This window comes from Triticum urartu, chromosome 7A, assembly GCF_056163025.1.
Source record: "Triticum urartu cultivar PI428250 chromosome 7A, HENAU_Tu73, whole genome shotgun sequence".
NCBI classification, from domain to species: Eukaryota; Viridiplantae; Streptophyta; class Magnoliopsida; order Poales; family Poaceae; genus Triticum; species Triticum urartu.
Window position 1 is genome coordinate 737,764,870 of NC_141879.1, and position 19,025 is coordinate 737,783,894.

Consider the following 19,025-nt stretch of genomic DNA (forward strand, 5'->3'; position numbering starts at 1 on the left):
ACCATCAACACTTGATGTTCCTTTTTGACTTCTACCTCTGCTGATTTCAGCATTGCAAATACTTCAGGAATGGTCTTTTCCATCCCCTGCATATTGAAGTTCATCACAAAGCTCTTGTAGCTCGGTGGAAGCGACTGAAGGATTCTGTCAATGACCGCGTCATCCGGGAGATTAACTCCCAGCTGAGTCAAGCGGTTATGCAACCCAGACATAGTGAGTATGTGCTCACTGACAGAACTGTTTTCCTCCATCTTACAGCTGAAGAACTTGTCGGAGACTTCATATCTCTCGAGCCGGGCATGAGCTTGGAAAACCATTTTCAGCTCTTCGAACATCTCATATGCTCCGTGTCTCTCAAAACGCTTTTGGAGCCCCGGCTCTAAGCTGTAAAGCATGCCGCACTGAACGAGGGAGTAGTCATCGGTACGTGCCTGCCAAGCGTTCATAATGTCTTGTTCTGCAGGGAGAACAGGTGCGTCACCTAGCGGTGCTTGTAGGACATAATCTTTCTTGGCAGCTATGAGGATGATCCTCAGGTTCCGGACCCAGTCCGTGTAGTTGCTGCCATCGTCTTTCAGCTTGGTTTTCTCTAGGAACGCGTTGAAGTTGAGGACTACGTTGGCCATTTGATCTACAAGACATATTGTAAAGCTTTTAGACTAAGTTCATGATAATTAAGTTCATCTAATCAAATTATTCAATGAACTCCCACTTAGATAGACATCCCTCCTGTCATCTAAGTATAACATGATCCGAGTTAACTAGGCCGTGTCCGATCATCACGTGAGACGGACTAGTCAACGTCGGTGAACATCTTCATGTTGATCGTATCTTCTATACGACTCATGCTCGACCTTTCGGTCTTCCGTGTTCCGAGGCCATGTCTATACACATGCTAGGCTCGTCAAGTCAACCTAAGTGTTTGCATGTGTAAATCTGTCTTACACCCGTTGTATGTGAACGTTAGAATCTATCACACCCGATCATCACGTGGTGCTTCGAAACAACGAACTGTCGCAATGGTGCACAGTTAGGGGGAACACTTTCTTGAAATTATTATGAGGGATCATCTTATTTACTACCGTCGTTCTAAGCAAACAAGATGCAAAAACATGATAAACATCACATGCAATCAAATAATAATAGTGACATGATATGGCCAATATCACATAGCTCCTTTGATCTCCATCTTGGAGCTCCATGATCATCTTGTCACCGGCATGACACCATGATCTCCATCATCATGATCTCCATCATCGTGTCTCCATGAAGTTGCTCGCCAACTATTATTTCTACTACTATGGCTAACGCGTTTAGCAATAAAGTAAAGTAATTTACATGGCGTTTCTCAATGACACGCAGGTCATACAAAAAATAAAGACAACTCCTATGGCTCCTGCCGGTTGTCATACTCATCGACATGCAAGTCGTGATTCCTATTTCAATAGCATGAACATCTCATACATCACGTATATATCATTCATCATTCATCACAACTTTGGCCATATCACATCACAGAACACTTGCTGCAAAAACAAGTTAGATGTCCTCTAATTGTTGTTGCAAGTTTTACGTGGCTGAAATAGGGTTCTAGCAAGAACGTTTTCTTACCTACGTGAAAGCCACAACGTGATTTGTCAACTTCTATTTACCCTTCATAAGGACCCTTTTCATCGAATCCGCTCCAACTAAAGTGGGAGAGACAGACACCCGCCAGCCACCTTATGCAACTTGTGCATGTTAGTCGGTGGAACCGGTCTCACGTAAGCGTACGTGTAAGGTTGGTCCGGGCCGCTTCATCCCACAATACCGTTGAAGCAAGATAAGACTAGTAGCGGCAAGAAAGTTGACAACATCAACGCCCACAACAAATTGTGTTCTACTCGTGCAAGAGAACTACGCATAGACCTAGCTCATGATGCCACTGTTGGGGAACGTTGCAGAAAACAAAAATTTTCCTACGGTTTCACCAACATCCATCTATGAGTTCATCTAGCAACGACTGATTGGATTGCATCTACATACCTTTGTAGATCATGCGCGGAAGCGTTCAAAGAACGGGGATGAGGAAGTCGTACTCGACGTGATCCAAATCACCGGAGATCCTAGCGCCGAACGGACGGCACCTCCGCGTACAACACACGTACGGTCAGCGTAACGTCTCCTTCTTCTTGATCCAGCAAGGGGGAAGGAGAGGTTGAGGGAGATGGCTCCAGCAGCAGCACGACGGCGTGGTGGTGATGGAGCTGCAGCACTCCGGTAGGGCTTCGCTAAGCACTATGGAGGAGGAGGATGTGTTGGAGAGGGAGAGGGAGGCACCAAAGGCGTGTTGTGAGAGGCCCTCCTTTCCCCACTATATATAGGGAGTCCAAGGGGGGGGGGGCGCCGGCCCTAGGAGATCCAATCTCCTAGGGGGGGGGGTGCGGCCAAGGGAGGAATCCCTCCTCCCCAAGGCACCTAGGAGGTGCCTTCCCCCTTTGGGACTCTTCCCTTCCTTGAACCCTAGGCGCATGGGCCTCTTGGGGCTGGTGCCCTTGGCCCATATAGGCCAAGGCGCACCCCCTACAGCCCATGTGCCCCCCCGGGGCAGGTGGCCCCACCCGGTGGACCCCCGGGACCCTTCCGGTGGTCCCGGTACAATACCGGTGACCCCGAAACTTGTCCCGATGCCCGAAATAGCACTTCCTATATATAATTCTTTTCCTCCGGACCATTCCGGAACTCCTCGTGACGTCCGGGATCTCATCCGGGACTCCGAACAACATTCGGGTTACTGCATATACATATCCCTACAACCCTAGCGTCACCGAACCTTAAGTGTGTAGACCCTACGGGTTCGGGAGACATGTAGACATGACCGAGATGACTCTCCGGCCAATAACCAACAGTGGGATCTGGATACCCATGTTGGCTCCCACATGCTCCTCGATGATCTCATCGGATGAACCACGATGTCGAGGATTCAAGCAACCCCGCATACAATTCCCTTCGTCAATCGGTATGTTACTTGCCCGAGATCCGATCGTCGGTATCCCAATACCTCGTTCAATCTCGTTACCGGCAAGTCACTTTACTCGTACCGTAATGCATGATCCCGTGACCATACACTTGGTCACTTTGAGCTCATTATGATGATGCATTACCGAGTGGGCCCAGTGATACCTCTCCTTCATACGGAGTGACAAATCCCAGTCTTGATCCGTGTCAACCCAACAAACACTTTCGGAGATACCCGTAGTATACCTTTATAGTCACCCAGTTACGTTGTGACGTTTGGTACACCCAAAGCACTCCTACGGTATCCGGGAGTTACATGATCTCATGGTCTAAGGAAAGGATACTTGACATTGGAAAACTCTAGCAAACGAACTATACGATCTTGTGCTATGTTTAGGATTGGGTCTTGTCCATCACATCATTCTCCTAATGATGTGATCTCGTTATCAATGACATCCAATGCCCATAGTCAGGAAACCATGACTATCTATTGATCAACGAGCTAGTCAACTAGAGGCTTACTAGGGACATGTTGGTGTCTACTATTCACACATGTATTACGATTTCCGGATAACACAATTATAGCATGAATAAAGACAATTATCATGAACAAGGAAATATAATAATAATGCTTTTATTATTGCCTCTAGGGCATATTTCCAACAGTCTCCCACTTGCACTAGAGTTAATAATCTAGTTACATTGTGATGAATCGAACACCCATGGAATTCTGGTGTTGATCATGTTTTGCTCTAGGGAGAGGTTTAGTCAACGGATCTGCTACATTCAGGTCCGTATGTACTTTACAAATATCTATGTCTCCATCTTGAACATTTTCACGAATGGAGTTGAAGCGACGCTTGATGTGCCTGGTCTTCTTGTGAAACCTGGGCTCCTTGGCAAGTGCAATAGCTCCAGTGTTGTCACAGAAGAGTTTGATTGGCCCCGACGCATTGGGTATGACTCCTAGGTCGGTGATGAACTCCTTCACCCAAATTGCTTCATGCGCTGCCTCCGAGGCTGCCATGTACTCCGCTTCACATGTAGATCCCGCCACGATGCTCTGCTTGCAACTGCACCAGCTTACTGCCCCACCATTCAAAATATACACGTATCCGGTTTGTGACTTAGAGTCATCCAGATCTGTGTCGAAGCTAGCGTCGACGTAACCCTTTACGATGAGCTCTTCGTCAGCTCCATAAACGAGAAACATTTCCTTAGTCCTTTTCAGGTACTTCAGGATATTCTTGACCGCTGTCCAGTGTTCCTTGCCGGGATTACTTTGGTACCTTCCTACCAAACTTACGGCAAGGTTTACATCAGGTCTGGTACACAGCATGGCATACATAATAGAACCTATGGCTGAGGCATAGGGGATGACACTCATCTCTTCTATATCTTCTGCCGTGGTCGGACATTGAGCTGAGCTCAATTTCACACCTTGCAACACAGGCAAGAACCCCTTCTTAGACTGATCCATATTGAACTTCTTCAATATCTTATCAAGGTATGTGCTTTGTGAAAGACCTATGAGGCGTCTTGATCTATCTCTGTAGATCTTGATGCCTAATATATAAGCAGCTTCTCCAAGGTCCTTCATTGAAAAACTCTTATTCAAGTAGGCCTTAATGCTGTCCAAGAGTTCTATATCAGTTCCCATCAAAAGTATGTCATCTACATATAATATGAGAAATGCTATAGAGCTCCCACTCACTTTCTTGGAAACACAGGCTTCTCCATAAGTCTGCATAAACCCAAACGCTTTGATCATCTCATCAAAGCGAATGTTCCAACTCCGAGATGCTTGCACCATCCCATAAATCGAGCGTTGGAGCTTGCACACCTTGTCAGCATTCTTAGGATCGACAAAACCTTCCGGCTGCATCATATACAATTCTTCCTTAAGGAAACCATTAAGGAATGCCGTTTTGACGTCCATTTGCCATATTTCATAATCATAGAATGCGGCAATCGCTAACATGATTCGGACGGACTTCAGCTTCGCTACCGGTGAGAAAGTCTCATCGTAGTCAACCCCTTGAACTTGTCGATAACCCTTAGCGACAAGCCGAGCTTTATAGATGGTCACATTACCATCCGCGTCTGTCTTCTTCTTAAAGATCCATTTATTTTCTATGGCTCGCCGCTCAACGGGCAAGTCAGTCAAAGTCCATACTTCGTTTTCATACATGGGTCCTCCGAGCTGAAGGTCAGGCCGGTCTCGGGCGCCGCCCGGTCCGGGAGAGCCCCCTGCCGCGCGGAAGCGACGCTGACCCGGTGGATGAACGGCTTGACATGGTGACTTGTAGGCGGCGCCTGTGAGCCGCCCAGGAGGGCCACGACGGCCGGGGGTGTTGGTGTAGCGCGATGGGCGGGGAAGAGGCTGCGGGGCTCTTCCCGAGAGGCCACGGAGGCTGCCGGCAGGTGGAGCAGCCATGTGCGCGGAGCGCCGGTGAGGGCCATGGGGAGCCAGTTGGCCACGACCCTATCGTCACCTCCGGCTTCGAGGAGGGCCTCCTCGCTCACCAGCAAGAAGGCCAACGGGTCTGTCGCACCGCCGTAGCGCGGCGGCGTTATTGGCATGAACATGTCCGGCCACCGTACCCGTTGCAGGGCTGGGGCCAGGGCTCGGAGCCCCCTGGCCCCCGTGCTGGCGCCGGCGGCCGGAGCGGGCGACGCGCTACTCATCGCGAGGCAGGCCGTGGCGGTGGCGGAAGAGAAAACTCCGGCGCACCCCTATCTGGCGCGCCAAATGTCAGATTTTGGGTTCCGGCAGACCCTTGAGGTTCGAACACTGGGGTGCGCGCGGAGATTTCACCTCCTACCTACCTGCACCCCTCAGCCACGCAAAGATCTAAGCTATGGAAAGAACAACATGAGAGACACAGGGTTTATACTGGTTCGGGCCACCGTTGTGGTGTAATACCCTACTCCACTGTGTGGTGTGGTGGATTGCCTCTTGGGCTGAGGATGATGAACAATACAAGGAAGAATAGCCTCGCGAGGGTCTGTTCTTGGCTGGGGGGATGAACTGCTGGGAGGAGTTCAGTCACCCTTCTCTCTCTCTCTCTCTCTCTCTCTCTCTCTCTCTCTCTCTCTTCTCGATTGTCCTCCTTTTGTCCTGCGGGTGGCTGGTCCTATTTATAGAGGCCCTGGCCCTCTTCCCAAATATCGAGCGGGAAGGGAGCCAACAATGGCGGGCTAATTTGAAAGGGGACAGCTAGTACCAGTTATCCTGACAAAAGTAGTCTTCGCCTGCACAAAGCTCTGGTGGTGACGCCGTCTTGGGCTCCACAATGACCTCCGTCTTGCAGTCCTCCTGGTCTTGGTCTTGTTGCACCGAAATGGCAACCTTTGCCTGATGCCTCGGTACTCCGCGGCCGCGCTTGCCCCCTTTGCACCAAAGGGGAAAGGAGGACACTGCGCGGGCTGGCGCCCGCCTGGCGCCCGTGGTCGTCATGGCTTGCGTCACGGGCACCTCGTGAGGTACCCCTCCTTGATCTCTCCGCCTCCTCGCGAGCCAGCCTGATGAGGCCGTGCTTGAGGAAGCTCCGCGTCGTCCGCCCCACGAGGCTTGGCCCCTCGCGAGGGTCTTGAGTCTGTGTTGGTGAAGATGGGCCGTGTTGGGCCCCCCTTTGAGCCACGCCGCAGGCCGCAGGCAGGCAAGTCTGGGGACCCCCGTTCCCAGAACGCCAACAGGTAGCACGTGCTTTTTGTTGAAGAAGGCTGTTAGTTTAGCAGAGCCACGTTATTTAACAGCTGCGCCGTGGAATGTAACGATATTATCCTTTTCTTTTTGGAGGAAGTTGAATAAAGTTGTCTTTGATGTATCCACCATTGACAGGTAAATCCAGTACTTGAACGACCATAATTTAGCCTCGTAATCTTGCATCACCCAGTCATTGATAGAAGCTGTCCAGGGAGTCAAGCCACCCAATAAAGCAAGTGTATCCTCCTTGTCGAACAACTCCCCGTCACGGGACGACTGTAGTGGACAATGCATCCATCGAAATGACTCTGATTCTATGTCAAACACAATAATGTCTTCGCCGCCTCCCATAATTTCACTGGTACCATAAATACGCCAGTGCAGTCTTCATGGTGGTGGACTGGTGGTAAACTGGAAAATGCGTGTGGATAACTGGGTTACAGATGTACAACTAGTTACCCCGAGAAAAGATAAGGAAGGCATCATAGGACCCTTGCGACAATCTGGAGAATGGTGTTCGGAGCCTAGGAGAAAAGGTTAGAGCTGCTGATGGGCAACGGCGTCACAAACAACCACAACGCTGGTGGGCCGCCTGTGGCCATCGACCATGGGGAGCAACGGCTGGCGCCTGTGGTGCTCATGCAAGAATCTGGGTGTGATCACACCGCGTCATGACATGGTGATGGCACGACAGCGACCGACGTCCTTCGGCGACAACCTATGAGTATTTTTCAATGATCTTTTTGGGCAGGGCCTCGTGTAGGGTCACGCCTCTCCTTCCTGGCATTGTAGTGCTCTATCGACTCCTGTCGGCTGGAAAGACATGGCAAGATTTAGTCCAACAACAGCTTGAATCAAGGAGAGAGGCAAGTAAGGTGATAAAAAGCTTAAGTTTTACATGAATCACTATTCTTAATGAGGTTATAAATACAGTTATTCAAACTGGTATATTTTCAAATGACGAGAGAGTTCCATGTCTTAATTTTTTAGTGTGATCTCGGCCATAGTTTTATCTTGGACTTCCCCACCTTTCGATTTCAGTGTGACCTTTGCCTCCCTCTCTTGATCCATCATGTCGTATATGAAATCCCTTCATGTCTTCATTCCACTTTATATTGTCGCAGGTGGCCAGGCTAAGATGTGGTCTCTGTCTTGAGGAAGATGCACACTGCATGATGTATACAACTACAAACATTCGGAGGATGAAAGTAAATATTTCTTGGTGCTTATGTTGGGTGATTTGCAACACGAGATGGTAACTAATTCCTATTGTTCGATTTAGTGCCACTCCGTCATGTTTTGTTTCTAATGCGTTTAGGCATTAGTTACTTTCCGAAGCGTTAATGACAAGTACATTTACATGGGCATTTATTATACATTTACATGCGCAAGTGATGAACCTATGTACACTACACCACAACAAGGTATTCCCTCCGGACGCGTGTTGGGTTAAGTTAGTAGTTTGGTATTCGAAAGATGTTTTCCCACAATATAGTTTTTCGACACACAATTCATATTTTATTAGTTAAAAGTGAAAGTTGTGGTTGTACCCCCCTTATCTAACCATCCATTTTGTGCCTCGCGGTCAATTCATGAACTTTCCACTTTTGCATCTCCAAAATAAAGGAGCATATGGACATCAAACTTTACAGGTCAACAACGTATTCGATCTACGACGTGTAACAAAAAATTCAGTTTTTTTGTCCAAATCAAATTTTGTATATTTATACTAGATCAACAAATTCCATATTCTCTTTCCAACATTTTAGTTCCAAAGTTATAATGATCTATAAAGTTTGATGTACATATGTTTTATCATTTGAGAGGAACCCACAAAAGAAATTTGTATGTCCTAAGTTAGTTGGATAGCACATATCTCGAAGCAATGTTGGAGGGTATAGATAAGGGAGTGTGCACTTAGTATTAGCAAAACCAATCTCTATTTAAAATTTTGGTCAAAGTTTTACTCATAATACCGGAGAAAGTAGTTGCTAGAAATTTATGAGGATTTTGTGCATTTACAGAATATATCTAGGAGATATATAGTAGCCAGTTAATTTTGTGAGAACATTTATGTACATATATGTGGTCATTTTATTGTATTAGTTGTAATGGGATTTTTTGGCATGGTATTAAAATTATCTAAATATTGGCCGATGGAAATAGATAGCGCTCAAACATTATCACGAGAAGGCATGTTTTCAATCCTTTAAAACTCAACCACGCACACTAGCAGGAACACACTACCCAGATCGAGAAATACCGATCTCTCTCACTAGGTTTGCTACCTAGTGAGCCTGCCGGCCAAGATTTTGCTTTGGGATCTCATCTACCGTTGGTCGCCATTCCACTGCACTCTTCCATTTCAAGGTCTGTTATTCAATCCATAGCTGGTACTAGATGGTAGTAGTAGACAGTAGAGACTAGTAGTAGTGTGCTACATAGGTAGATGCATGGTTCGCATATATTCATTTTTTATATGAGAAGTATATATAAGTAAAAATCGTAGGAGTGGCCGTTCAGTTGGAATTGATCTTCCCGTGGTGCCGTTTTGTTTGTAGTAATTAATTCAGAGGAACACCGTAGCAGACCAGAGGAACACCGTTCGTTTCCTCTGATTTTATGGGAGTCAATGTTAGAAATATTGTGTAATACGTGACAGCCTTGTAGTACTTGTGCCTCACCTATAGGATTAGGAGTAGTTAGAGATTGGTTTATTTATCTTCTCTCTCTCTATCTCCCCATGTAATCCTCTGCACGGTTCACCAAATCTAACATGGTATTCAGAGCCATCTTCTTCCTCCACATCTAGCTCTCCACCAGATCAAACCTAGCTGCCATTAAAACTTCCTCCAGATCAGAATTCAGCCGCAACCATGTCTTCCTCCTCTAGTTCGGCTTCTTTCTCCAGTCTAAACAACAAAATCTCTGAACCCTGGGGCGGAGCCGGGGGGACGAGCAAGGGCCTGCCCCCCCCCCCCCCCCCCAACGATCAACAATTTTAGTAGAAGCAACTAGTAATTATCAACAAGATTCGATCAATATACGTACTCGCCTCCCCCTATACTCGAATCCTGGCTCCGCCACTGTCTGAACCCCTTAGCCGCACCAACTATATCCTATGGCGTGCCCAGGCTCGTTCTCAGATTATGGGAGCCGGCCTCTATGGGTATCTCGACCAAACAATTACTCAACCTACCAAAACAATCTCGTCCGAAAACTCTGAAGGAAAAGAACAGACCATTCCAAATCCTGCCTACACCCCTTGGTTGATCCAAGACCAGCAGATTGTAGCCTATCTGCTGAGAAATCTCTCCAAAGAAATCCTAGTTCAGGTTGCCTCGATGGAAACATCACATGCGATCTGGACATCCCTTGCAAACATGTTCACAGCCCAATCCGCATCCCGCGTGAATAACATCCGAATCTCCCTGACCAACGCCCACAAAGGTTCTCAATCTGCTGCTGCTTATTTTGGTTATATGAGATCTCTGTCGGATGAACTTGCAGCCGTAGGAAGACCCATCGGAGAACCGGAGCTACTGTCCTTCATCATCGCGGGGCTGGACATGGATTACCAGCCCATCATCTCGGCCCTGGATGTCCGCGTCGAGCCCGTCTCTGTTGATGAGCTGTTCGCGATGGTGGCGAACTTTGATCAGCGGGTCAAGCTTTTCCATGGTTCCGGTGCAGGTGGCTTCAAATCCTCGGCCAACATGGCTGCGAGGAATCGCGGCGGCGGCGGCAAAGGCAACTACCGTGGCTCGCCCAAACCCACCAATGGTGGTGGTGGCGGGTATCGCGGTGGTGGTGGCGGCAACAACGGCGGCGGCGGCTCCAACAACCCCAACTACAACAAAGGCGGCAACGGTGGTGGTCCTGTCTACCACAACTACAGTGACCGCTGTCACCACTACAACAACAACGATGGGCGCCCCTTGTACAACAACAACCAGGGGCACCAAGGTGGCTACGGCGGTGGCTACGGCGGCGGCAACAATTTCCAAGGTTATGATGAGTATGAGGGCAAATGTCAAATTGGTAAAAAGACTAACCACATAGCAAAACATTGTCGTTGGCACTATGAAGAAAATTCGCAGAAAAAGAAAATTGCAGCCGCCGCAGATATGTCCTATGGTGTGGACACAAACTGGTATGTTGATACCGCTGCCACTGAGCACATCACCCCCGACATGGAAAGGTTGACCATGCAAGAGAAGTATCACGGCCATGATCAAATCAACACCGCAGCAAACGGTCAAGGTATGATGATAAGCCACGTTGGTCAATCTACTATTAGAACACCTCATAGCGATATTCATCTCAATAATGTCCTACTTGTTCCACATGCATCAAAAAGTCTTGCTTCTGTTCATAGAATCACCCTTGATAATGGAGTCTTCATAGAATTTCATCCGTTTTTCTTTTTGATCAAGGATCAGGCAACACGGAAGGTCCTTTATCGCGGTAGATGCGTGGACGGTCTCTACCCATTAATTCCTACACTTTGCAAGTTCAATAAACAAGCTTTTGGAGCCATTAGAGTCTCTTCAGAAAGGTGGCATAATCGCCTAGGCCACCCGTCTTTTTCCATTGTTTATCAAATTCTTAGCAAGAATAAACTCCCTTTTGTTGGTGAGCAAAATTGTGAAACTTTTTGTGATTCATGCCAGCGTGCAAAAAGTCATCAATTACCATATTCTATTTCTACTAGTGTGTCTGTTAAACCTCTGCAATTGATCTTTTCTGATGTGTGGGGTCCAGCACCCTCCTCCGTTGGTAGACACACTTATTATGTGAGTTTCATCGATGATTACAGTAAATACACGTGGATTTATCTCCTTAAGAAGCGTTCCGATGTCTTTCAAGTTTTCCATAACTTTCAAGCTCTTGTCGAGAGAAAATTTGATTGTAAAATCATTGCCATGCAATCAGACTGGGGTGGTCAGTACGAGAAACTCAACTCGTTTTTCCAAAACATAGGCATCTCTCACCACGTCTCTTGTCCACATGCTCACCAACAAAACGGTAGTGCAGAACGCAAGCATTGCCATATTGTTGAAGTAGGTCTTGCACTACTTGCTGCTGCCTTGATGCCACTAAAGTTTTGGGATGAAGCCTTCTTAACTGCGGTTCATCTCATTAATATCCTGCCTAGCAGTGTTATCAACAATGAAACACCCACAAAACGACTTCTTCATCTCAAATCAAACTACACTCCTCTTCGTGTTTTTGGTTGTGCGTGTTGGCCCAATCTCCGTCCATACAACAATCGCAAACTTATGTTTCGCTCCAAGCAATGTGTTTTTATTGGATATAGCACTCAACATAAAGGAGTTAAGTGTCTTGATGTAGCGACTGGCCGAGTTTACATCTCCAGAGACGTTGTTTTTGATGGGACTCAATTCCCGTTTGAGAAACTTCACCCCAATTCCGGTGCCCTCCTTCGTCAAGAAATCCTTCTCTTGCCATCATCTCTTTCTGGTCTTGAAAATGAGGGTGCTAATAGTAGTTCTGATCTATTTGTGACTAATCATCATACTCTGCCTAAGTCTACTGCTGCAGGAACAATTATTCCCGGTGAAAACAGAGTACAAAATAATGAACCAGGTGGTCATTTTATGTGCCCCCCTTCAGGAGACAACACACCATGAGGAGGATCTGTCTCGGGATCGCCATCGCTGCAGACGGCAGCGTATCCAGCTTCGGGATCCGCCCCTGATGCTGATTCCACCGGGCCCGCCTCTAGCGCCCCTGGCGCTATCTCACCTGGAACCGACGACACCAGCCTCGACAGCGACATCTCTTCACCGCGCCAATCCTCGGGTGCCGGGTGGCGCGCCCCCACTCCTGATGCCGGGGGAATGCGGACGCCCGCCTTGCCCGGGCCCGCCACTGGGGCCTCACATGTCTCGCACGGGCCCCCTGCGTGTTCCCCTGGTTGGGTCGTCCCGCCCGCCTCTGCCTCGGGATCGGGCCCGCCCGGGGGTGCGGCTGAACCTGGCGCTGCATCTTCGGCTGTTGCTGCTGGATCTTCTGCGCCGGCACCTCCTGTGGTTACTCCTGCAGAACCGCATACACGCCTACAAAGGGGAGTTTCTGCCCGAATTAATTACAAAAACTTCTGCAAATATGGGCTATCTTGCATGGCAGGTGGACCCAAAAATTTAATGGATGCACTTGGTGATGATAGGTGGAAAACCGCCATGAATGATGAATTTGTGGCTTTACAGAGGAATAAAACTTGGCACTTGGTTCCTCCTCAACAAGGAAGAAATCTCATCGACTGCAAATGGGTATATCGCATTAAAAAGAAGTCAGATGGCACCATAGATCGCTACAGGGCCAGACTTGTGGCAAAAGGTTTCAAGCAAAGGTATGGGCTCGACCATGAGGACACTTTTAGTCCTGTTGTTAAGGCTGCCACCATCTGCCTTGTGTTGCCTATAAGGTTGCGGCACGAGAGCACGCACGCGGATAATTGGGTTGCAGATGTAGAACTGGTGTCCCTGAGAGACGATGAAGTGCATTGTAGGTCCCTAAACTATTCGAGGGGTGTCAACCAGGTCCTCGAACTATGAAAATCGACGTGTGGGTCCTCAAACTATTGTAAGTGTCTCAGTCACGTCCAAAACCTGCCCGACCCAGTCTGACCTGCCGTTGACTGTTGCCACGTCGGACAGGGGTAACGGAGGTGGCTGGATATTTACAAAAACACCCCGAATCATTTCAGATCTACATTCCCCAGTCCTTGCCTCTTCTTCTCCTTCTCTCCCGATATCTCTCACGGCGATTTGGGGGGGGCGGCGCCATGGTCTGGAGCTGGAGCGCGTCTGCGAGCTCTTCCTGGCCGCCTTCCTCTGACCCTGAGGCTGGTGCATCTCTCCCTCTACTTAAGTGCTGCACATGCGGCTGGAGGCAAGTGATTCGTCTGGTTTCCAAATCCGAGAGGAATCCAGGACGGGTTTTCTTCAAATGCCCTAATCACAAGGTCACTTTCGTTGTTTGAGTTAGTCTTCACTTTCGAATCAATAAGATTTATCAAAATTTCTGCTCTTTGTTTGCTTGATTTTTTTTTGTTTTTTTTGTTTTGGCAGAGAGGGTCACATGGATCTTGTGACTGCTATCACTGGATAGATGAATATTTGCATCTTGTTTTGTGCCATGGTTATAATATTCCTGAAGAGGAGGTGGAGTACATTGCAATGATTTCCAAGCCCTATCTGGACAGGGAGATGACAACCAAAGGAACGAAGCCAAACATTCGTGCTAGTTTCATAGAGAAAGATAGTAGGGCAGAAAGTGTGGCCAAGAAGATTAGCAACATTCCTGGAAATCAGATGAGCCAGATTGCTGAAGATATCAAGCTTCAGTTGGATCTTGTTGTAGGCATAGGTTGGAAGATTCTGCTTGTTTGTACCATGATTCTCGTCGTGAACTTGTATGCTGTTGTAATGAAGTAGGAGCTGAAATGTGTTTTTAGTTGCCAAATGTGCAAGAAACATTGTCAGTGAACAATGTATGGTGCATGTAGCGATGACATGATGAAATATTTCTAGAATGTGCTTTGCAATATTCCCATAATGTGTAAGCATGACAAATTTTGGCAAGAATTTCATCACATTTTTAACAAGCACTATCATAACAGGTTGTTCACAAAAGACATACATAATTGGCATGAAATCAGTCATCATTGATTAGCTGAATGCATAACAAGTTTTGTCACAAAAGAGGAGTGCATCCAAAAGAGAGGGACAGTAGCATCTATCATAACAGGTTGTTCACAAAAGACACATATGCACTCCATACACTATTACAAGGTGTGGATCAAAACCTACAGCCAAGACATGGGCATGAGCTCAGGTTTCCTTCAACACCTCAAGGAGCTTTTCTCTCTATGCATTAATCTTTAGGCACTTTCTTTGCCTTTGTTCTTCTGGCCTGTTTTGCTGCTTCAGTTACACCAACAGCAGCATCTGTTTGGGAGGCTTGCGTGGCTGCTCTAGGAGGCACAAAGGCTTGCCTAACAGCTGCTTTAGGAGTTGTCTTTTTCTTCTTAGTTTGTAGCTTTTTCTTCAGAAATTGTGCACTGGTTGTAGCCCTGGGCACTGGCAGCTCATCTCTCCTCGATGCAATGAAAGAGCACTCAGGAAGTGGTCCTAGTGGTGCATCAGGTGTTACTTGAGATGCTTCAACCTACACAATTGACACAACGGATACATCCGTTTGAGCGACAAGTATTTTCGGACAGATAAATATGTAAACAACATTTCTTTGGAACAAATGCTAACCTCTTGGAATAATGTTGACATCACCGAACATGTGTGTGAACTATCCTCACCAGGTATCTAATTTCAAATGTAAAATCATGTCAATTCATTGCATTTGGATACACTATAAGTAGGCATTCAAGCATGGTTAGTTCAGTACCTATGTGATGGTCATCTCAGTGCATTGGGAGTCCTGTGCAGTAGGTGCTTGAAGCAAATTTCTTCTCACAGGTAGTTTTTCTAGTGCAGGCACTCTATCAGATGGATGTAGTACAGTGCATTTTCTTCTATTGTGTTCTGTGGAGTTGCAGACACTACAATGCATTATTACTCCATGCTTGCTAAACCTAGTGCCTTCATCCTTCTCTGAAGGGTGAACTATTCTCTTCTTCTTTTTCCTGCCTGCCTTCTTCTCATACTTTGGAGGTTCTATCGGAGGACCATTTGTTTTCTGCCACTCAGCTGGATCTCTGCAAGGCATGATGACATGTCCATATGCCAACCTGTATTCCTCAATACTATAGCAAGCAGCCACTTTGTCCTCTAGTTTAATTCTCTCAAACCTCAAACAAGCAATACTATGGCTACAAGGAATCCCGGCCAGCTGCCACCTTCTGCAACTACATTTGTTCTTGAGAATATCAACTACATATTCATTTTCACGGCTCATTACCTTGAACACGCCTTTGCCAGTAGGACGTTCATGGCAACTTTTTGCCCATTCAATGTTTTTGTCAAGTTTTTTCTTGATCTTTGGGCATAATGGTAGTTGAGACCAGTCATCCTCACATTGCTTTCTATTTCTATACCATCTTGTCATCAACCGCGCCTTGATCTTCCTCAACATGCTCAAAATTGGTAACTCCCTTGCATCAAGTATCCATTTGTTGAAGACCTCACAACTGTTGTTGAGGAGTAGATCACATTTAGGCAATTCTTCGAAAAATGCCCTACACCATGTGTTAGGGGCAAGGCCATCCAAATATGCCCATGCTTCTAGGTTCATCTCCTTCATCTTCTCCATGTTCTTTTTCCATGTAGCCATATTGTTGCTTCTTGCTATTTCCCACAACTGGTTCTTCAATGTTTCACCCTTCTAATTGGCATGGAAGTTTTGGTATAAGTGTCGTACACAAATCCTATGCTCTGAATCAGGGAACATATCGTCCACAGCATTAATCAAGCCTTTCTGCCTATCACTCATGATTGTCCATGGTTTAGTGTTCTGAATTAACAGATCCTCTTTCAAGGTCTTGAGAAACCATGTCCAGGTGATGGTGTTTTCAACCTCAACTACTGCAATGGCTATTGGAATGATGCAGTCATTGGGATCAACTCCTATGGCTGTTAGAAGTATTCCTCCATGCTTTGTCTTAAGGTGGCAACCATCCAGACAAATTACTGGCCTACATCCTTGCAGAAAACCCCTCTTACATGCATCTATAGACATGTACAATTTGTCAAAAAGAACACCATTTTTCAGTTTCAAATAGAATGTGCTACCAGGATTTTGTGTTCTCAGCCCTTCTGCAAAATCCCACAACATATTGTACTGTTTTTGCTCATCTCCTCTAATCTTTCTGATTGCTTCTCTCTTTGCTCTAGCAAGCTTGCTCTTGGTGGCTGCCATATTGTAATCCTCTTGCACATTACTTCCCAGGGTTCTCAATGAAATTGATTCATCTGTCCTCACCTTCTCAACATACTTCTTTGCTATGTAACTAGCAGTGAATTGCTTCACCTCCCACTCCCTACTGCAAGTGTGCTCATCTATGTATATTTTCAGCATTATGCACTTTGTTCTGCTGTCCTTTGAGGCAAAGAACTCCCAGGGGCAACCTGTGACACAATGAGCTTTCACTCTAATTTTGTCATTTTTTGGTGTCTTTATAGCTACCCTGTTCTTAACAGCATACTCTGCCAAAGCTGTCCTAACCTCTACAATTGATGAATAGACCATTCCAACTTTGAACACAGGATTTTTCATATCTTCAGGCCTAAAAGTTTTGAACTTCAAACTGTTGTCACCTCCTTCTTCATCTGAATCTGGGAGGTCTAGCTCCTCCTCTTCTTCCACCAAATTCTTGCCCTTACTTGCATTTGCATTTCCCTTTTCCTTTGAGCTTCCAATATCCTTGTCCTTGTCCTTGCTCTGCTCCTCCTCCTCTGCATCTGCATCAACATACTTCTCATATAGGTTGTCATCATCTTTATCGAACTCATTATCGGAGTCCACAAACTCTGATCCACTACTACTGTCTTCACCCCCAGAACTGTCCTCTTCAACTTCTGGTTCAAATTGAGCCCTCCTCCTATTGCTTCTCCTCTCATATGTGAACTGATGCCCTACATTACTGTTCCATGCCTCAGCCTCTCTCCTGACAAAATTTCTCTGAAGTTTTGCTCTCTGTTTGGGGCTGATGACATTATCATAGAAGGGTGGAATATCCAGTGGCTTTCTCTTTGTAGGAGTAAAAACCTTAGGCAGCTCAGGGCCTCCGGTCATTGGAATGTCATTATCACTGAAGATTGATCTCTCTAGATCTTTATCATTCACATATAGCTCAAAAGTTTTGATCTTGCTGACCACTGACATCATATAATTTGTGTCAGCATCACACACGAGCACTCGCAGTCCATCAAACAATGATTTCCCTGGCAGCAACCAATACACTTCCAACCTTGTGACATATGCATAGCCACACTGCCTAACAAAATCTTCTATCCAAAGCAGAGACCATGTGTCCACTTCACAACAATCAAATGTGTCAATACGCTCATCTACATATGTCTTGTTTGGGCCGTCACCACAAAAGAACCCACTGTGATGAATCTCTACTGAAAAGAGGTCGTTGTTCGGTCCTACGTGCAAAGAGAGGGAATCGAGCATCAGGAAGCTGCGCACAAACCTAACCCTAACCAATTCGGATCAAACCCTAACCCTAGTCACAAATTGATTGGGGGGACAGAGAGGAACGTACCGTACTGTGGAGGAGGATCTCCAGGGAGCCGCCGTACTGGAGCCATCGACGCCTAGGCAGGCGCCGCCGTCTCCGTGCAGCCACACCAAATCGCCAGGGCGCCGCCGCCCCCAAATCGCCGTGAGAGATATCGGGAGAGAAGGAGAAGAAGAGGCAAGGACTGGGGAATATCGATCTGAAACGATTCGGGGTGTTTTTGTAAATATCCAGCCACCTCCGTTACCCCTGTCCGACATGGCAACAGTCAACGGCAGGTCAGGTTGGGTCGGGCAGGTTTTGGACGTGACTGAGACACTTACAATAGTTCGAGGACCCACACATCGATTTTCATAGATCTAGGACCTGGTTGACACCCCTCGAATAGTTTAGGGACCTACAATGCACTTCACTCCTGAGAGACGATAAGAAAGCCACCACAGCTACCTTCGAGACAATTTTGAGAAGGGTGTTCGCAGCCCGAGAGGAAAGGCCAAAGTTGTTGATGGGCACCAGGGTCACGGACGAGAATGAGGCTGGCGGGCCACCCTTGGCCGTTGACAATGGAGAGTGACGGATGGCGACGGCGGTGCTCGAGCACGAATGCGGGTGTGGATGTCACGCTGTGCCATGACATGGTGACAACATGGCAGCGACCAACGTCATTGGGAGGCATGGCAACCCGACGGAGTATCTTGTCAATGATCTCGTCGCCATCCTCGGGCAGGTCCTTGAACAGGGTGGCACCTTTACTATCTGGCATCATGCCCGTCGAGTCGAGTCAGCTGAAAAGACGCGGCAAGCAAACTTTAGTCCACCCACGGCTAACTCCTTCAAAGACGAGCAACTTAAAATCAAGTAGAGAAGCAATTAAACTGATAGAAAGCTTGACTCTTGCATTGATCAGTTATGATAATTACTGTTACAAAGGACGTTTACACATGACTTAAGAACAGAGAGACAACTACTGAAGACAGAGTGAAAGGCAAATACATCGTAGCTTAACGTAAACTAGAAGAGGAAGGCAAGACCCTCGGAGGGTCTAATGGCGGCGGCGAGCTGCTTTTTTTTGAAAATGAGGTTGACTCCGGC

At 47.0% G+C, this 19,025-nt stretch overlaps 1 protein-coding gene across 1 annotated transcript; it reads right to left on the reverse strand.

Moving 5' to 3' along the window:
- Positions 1 to 14,608: 14,608 nt before the first annotated feature.
- On the reverse strand, positions 14,609 to 16,987 carry LOC147962502 (uncharacterized). The gene is made up of 3 exons (XM_087534209.1): positions 15,206 to 16,987; positions 14,998 to 15,054; positions 14,609 to 14,902 (listed from the first exon to the last, which is right to left on the reverse strand). The coding sequence occupies exons 1-3, from the start codon at positions 16,019 to 16,021 to the stop codon at positions 14,609 to 14,611; spliced, it is 1,167 nt and encodes a 388-aa protein (XP_087390335.1). The 5' UTR covers positions 16,022 to 16,987.
- Positions 16,988 to 19,025: the final 2,038 nt, after the last annotated feature.

What these genes read in the sequence shown, in the direction of transcription:
- LOC147962502 (XM_087534209.1), bottom strand. Translation starts at nt 16,021, where the DNA reads ATGGCTACATGGAAAAAGAACATGGAGAAGATGAAGGAGATGAACCTA. An exon ending in CTGCACTAGAAAAACTACCT is followed by an intron (nt 15,055 to 15,205) that starts GTGAGAAGAAAT and finishes ATTTGAAATTAG; the next exon opens with ATACCTGGTGAGGATAGTTC. An exon ending in TGTCAACATTATTCCAAGAG is followed by an intron (nt 14,903 to 14,997) that starts GTTAGCATTTGT and finishes TCAATTGTGTAG; the next exon opens with GTTGAAGCATCTCAAGTAAC.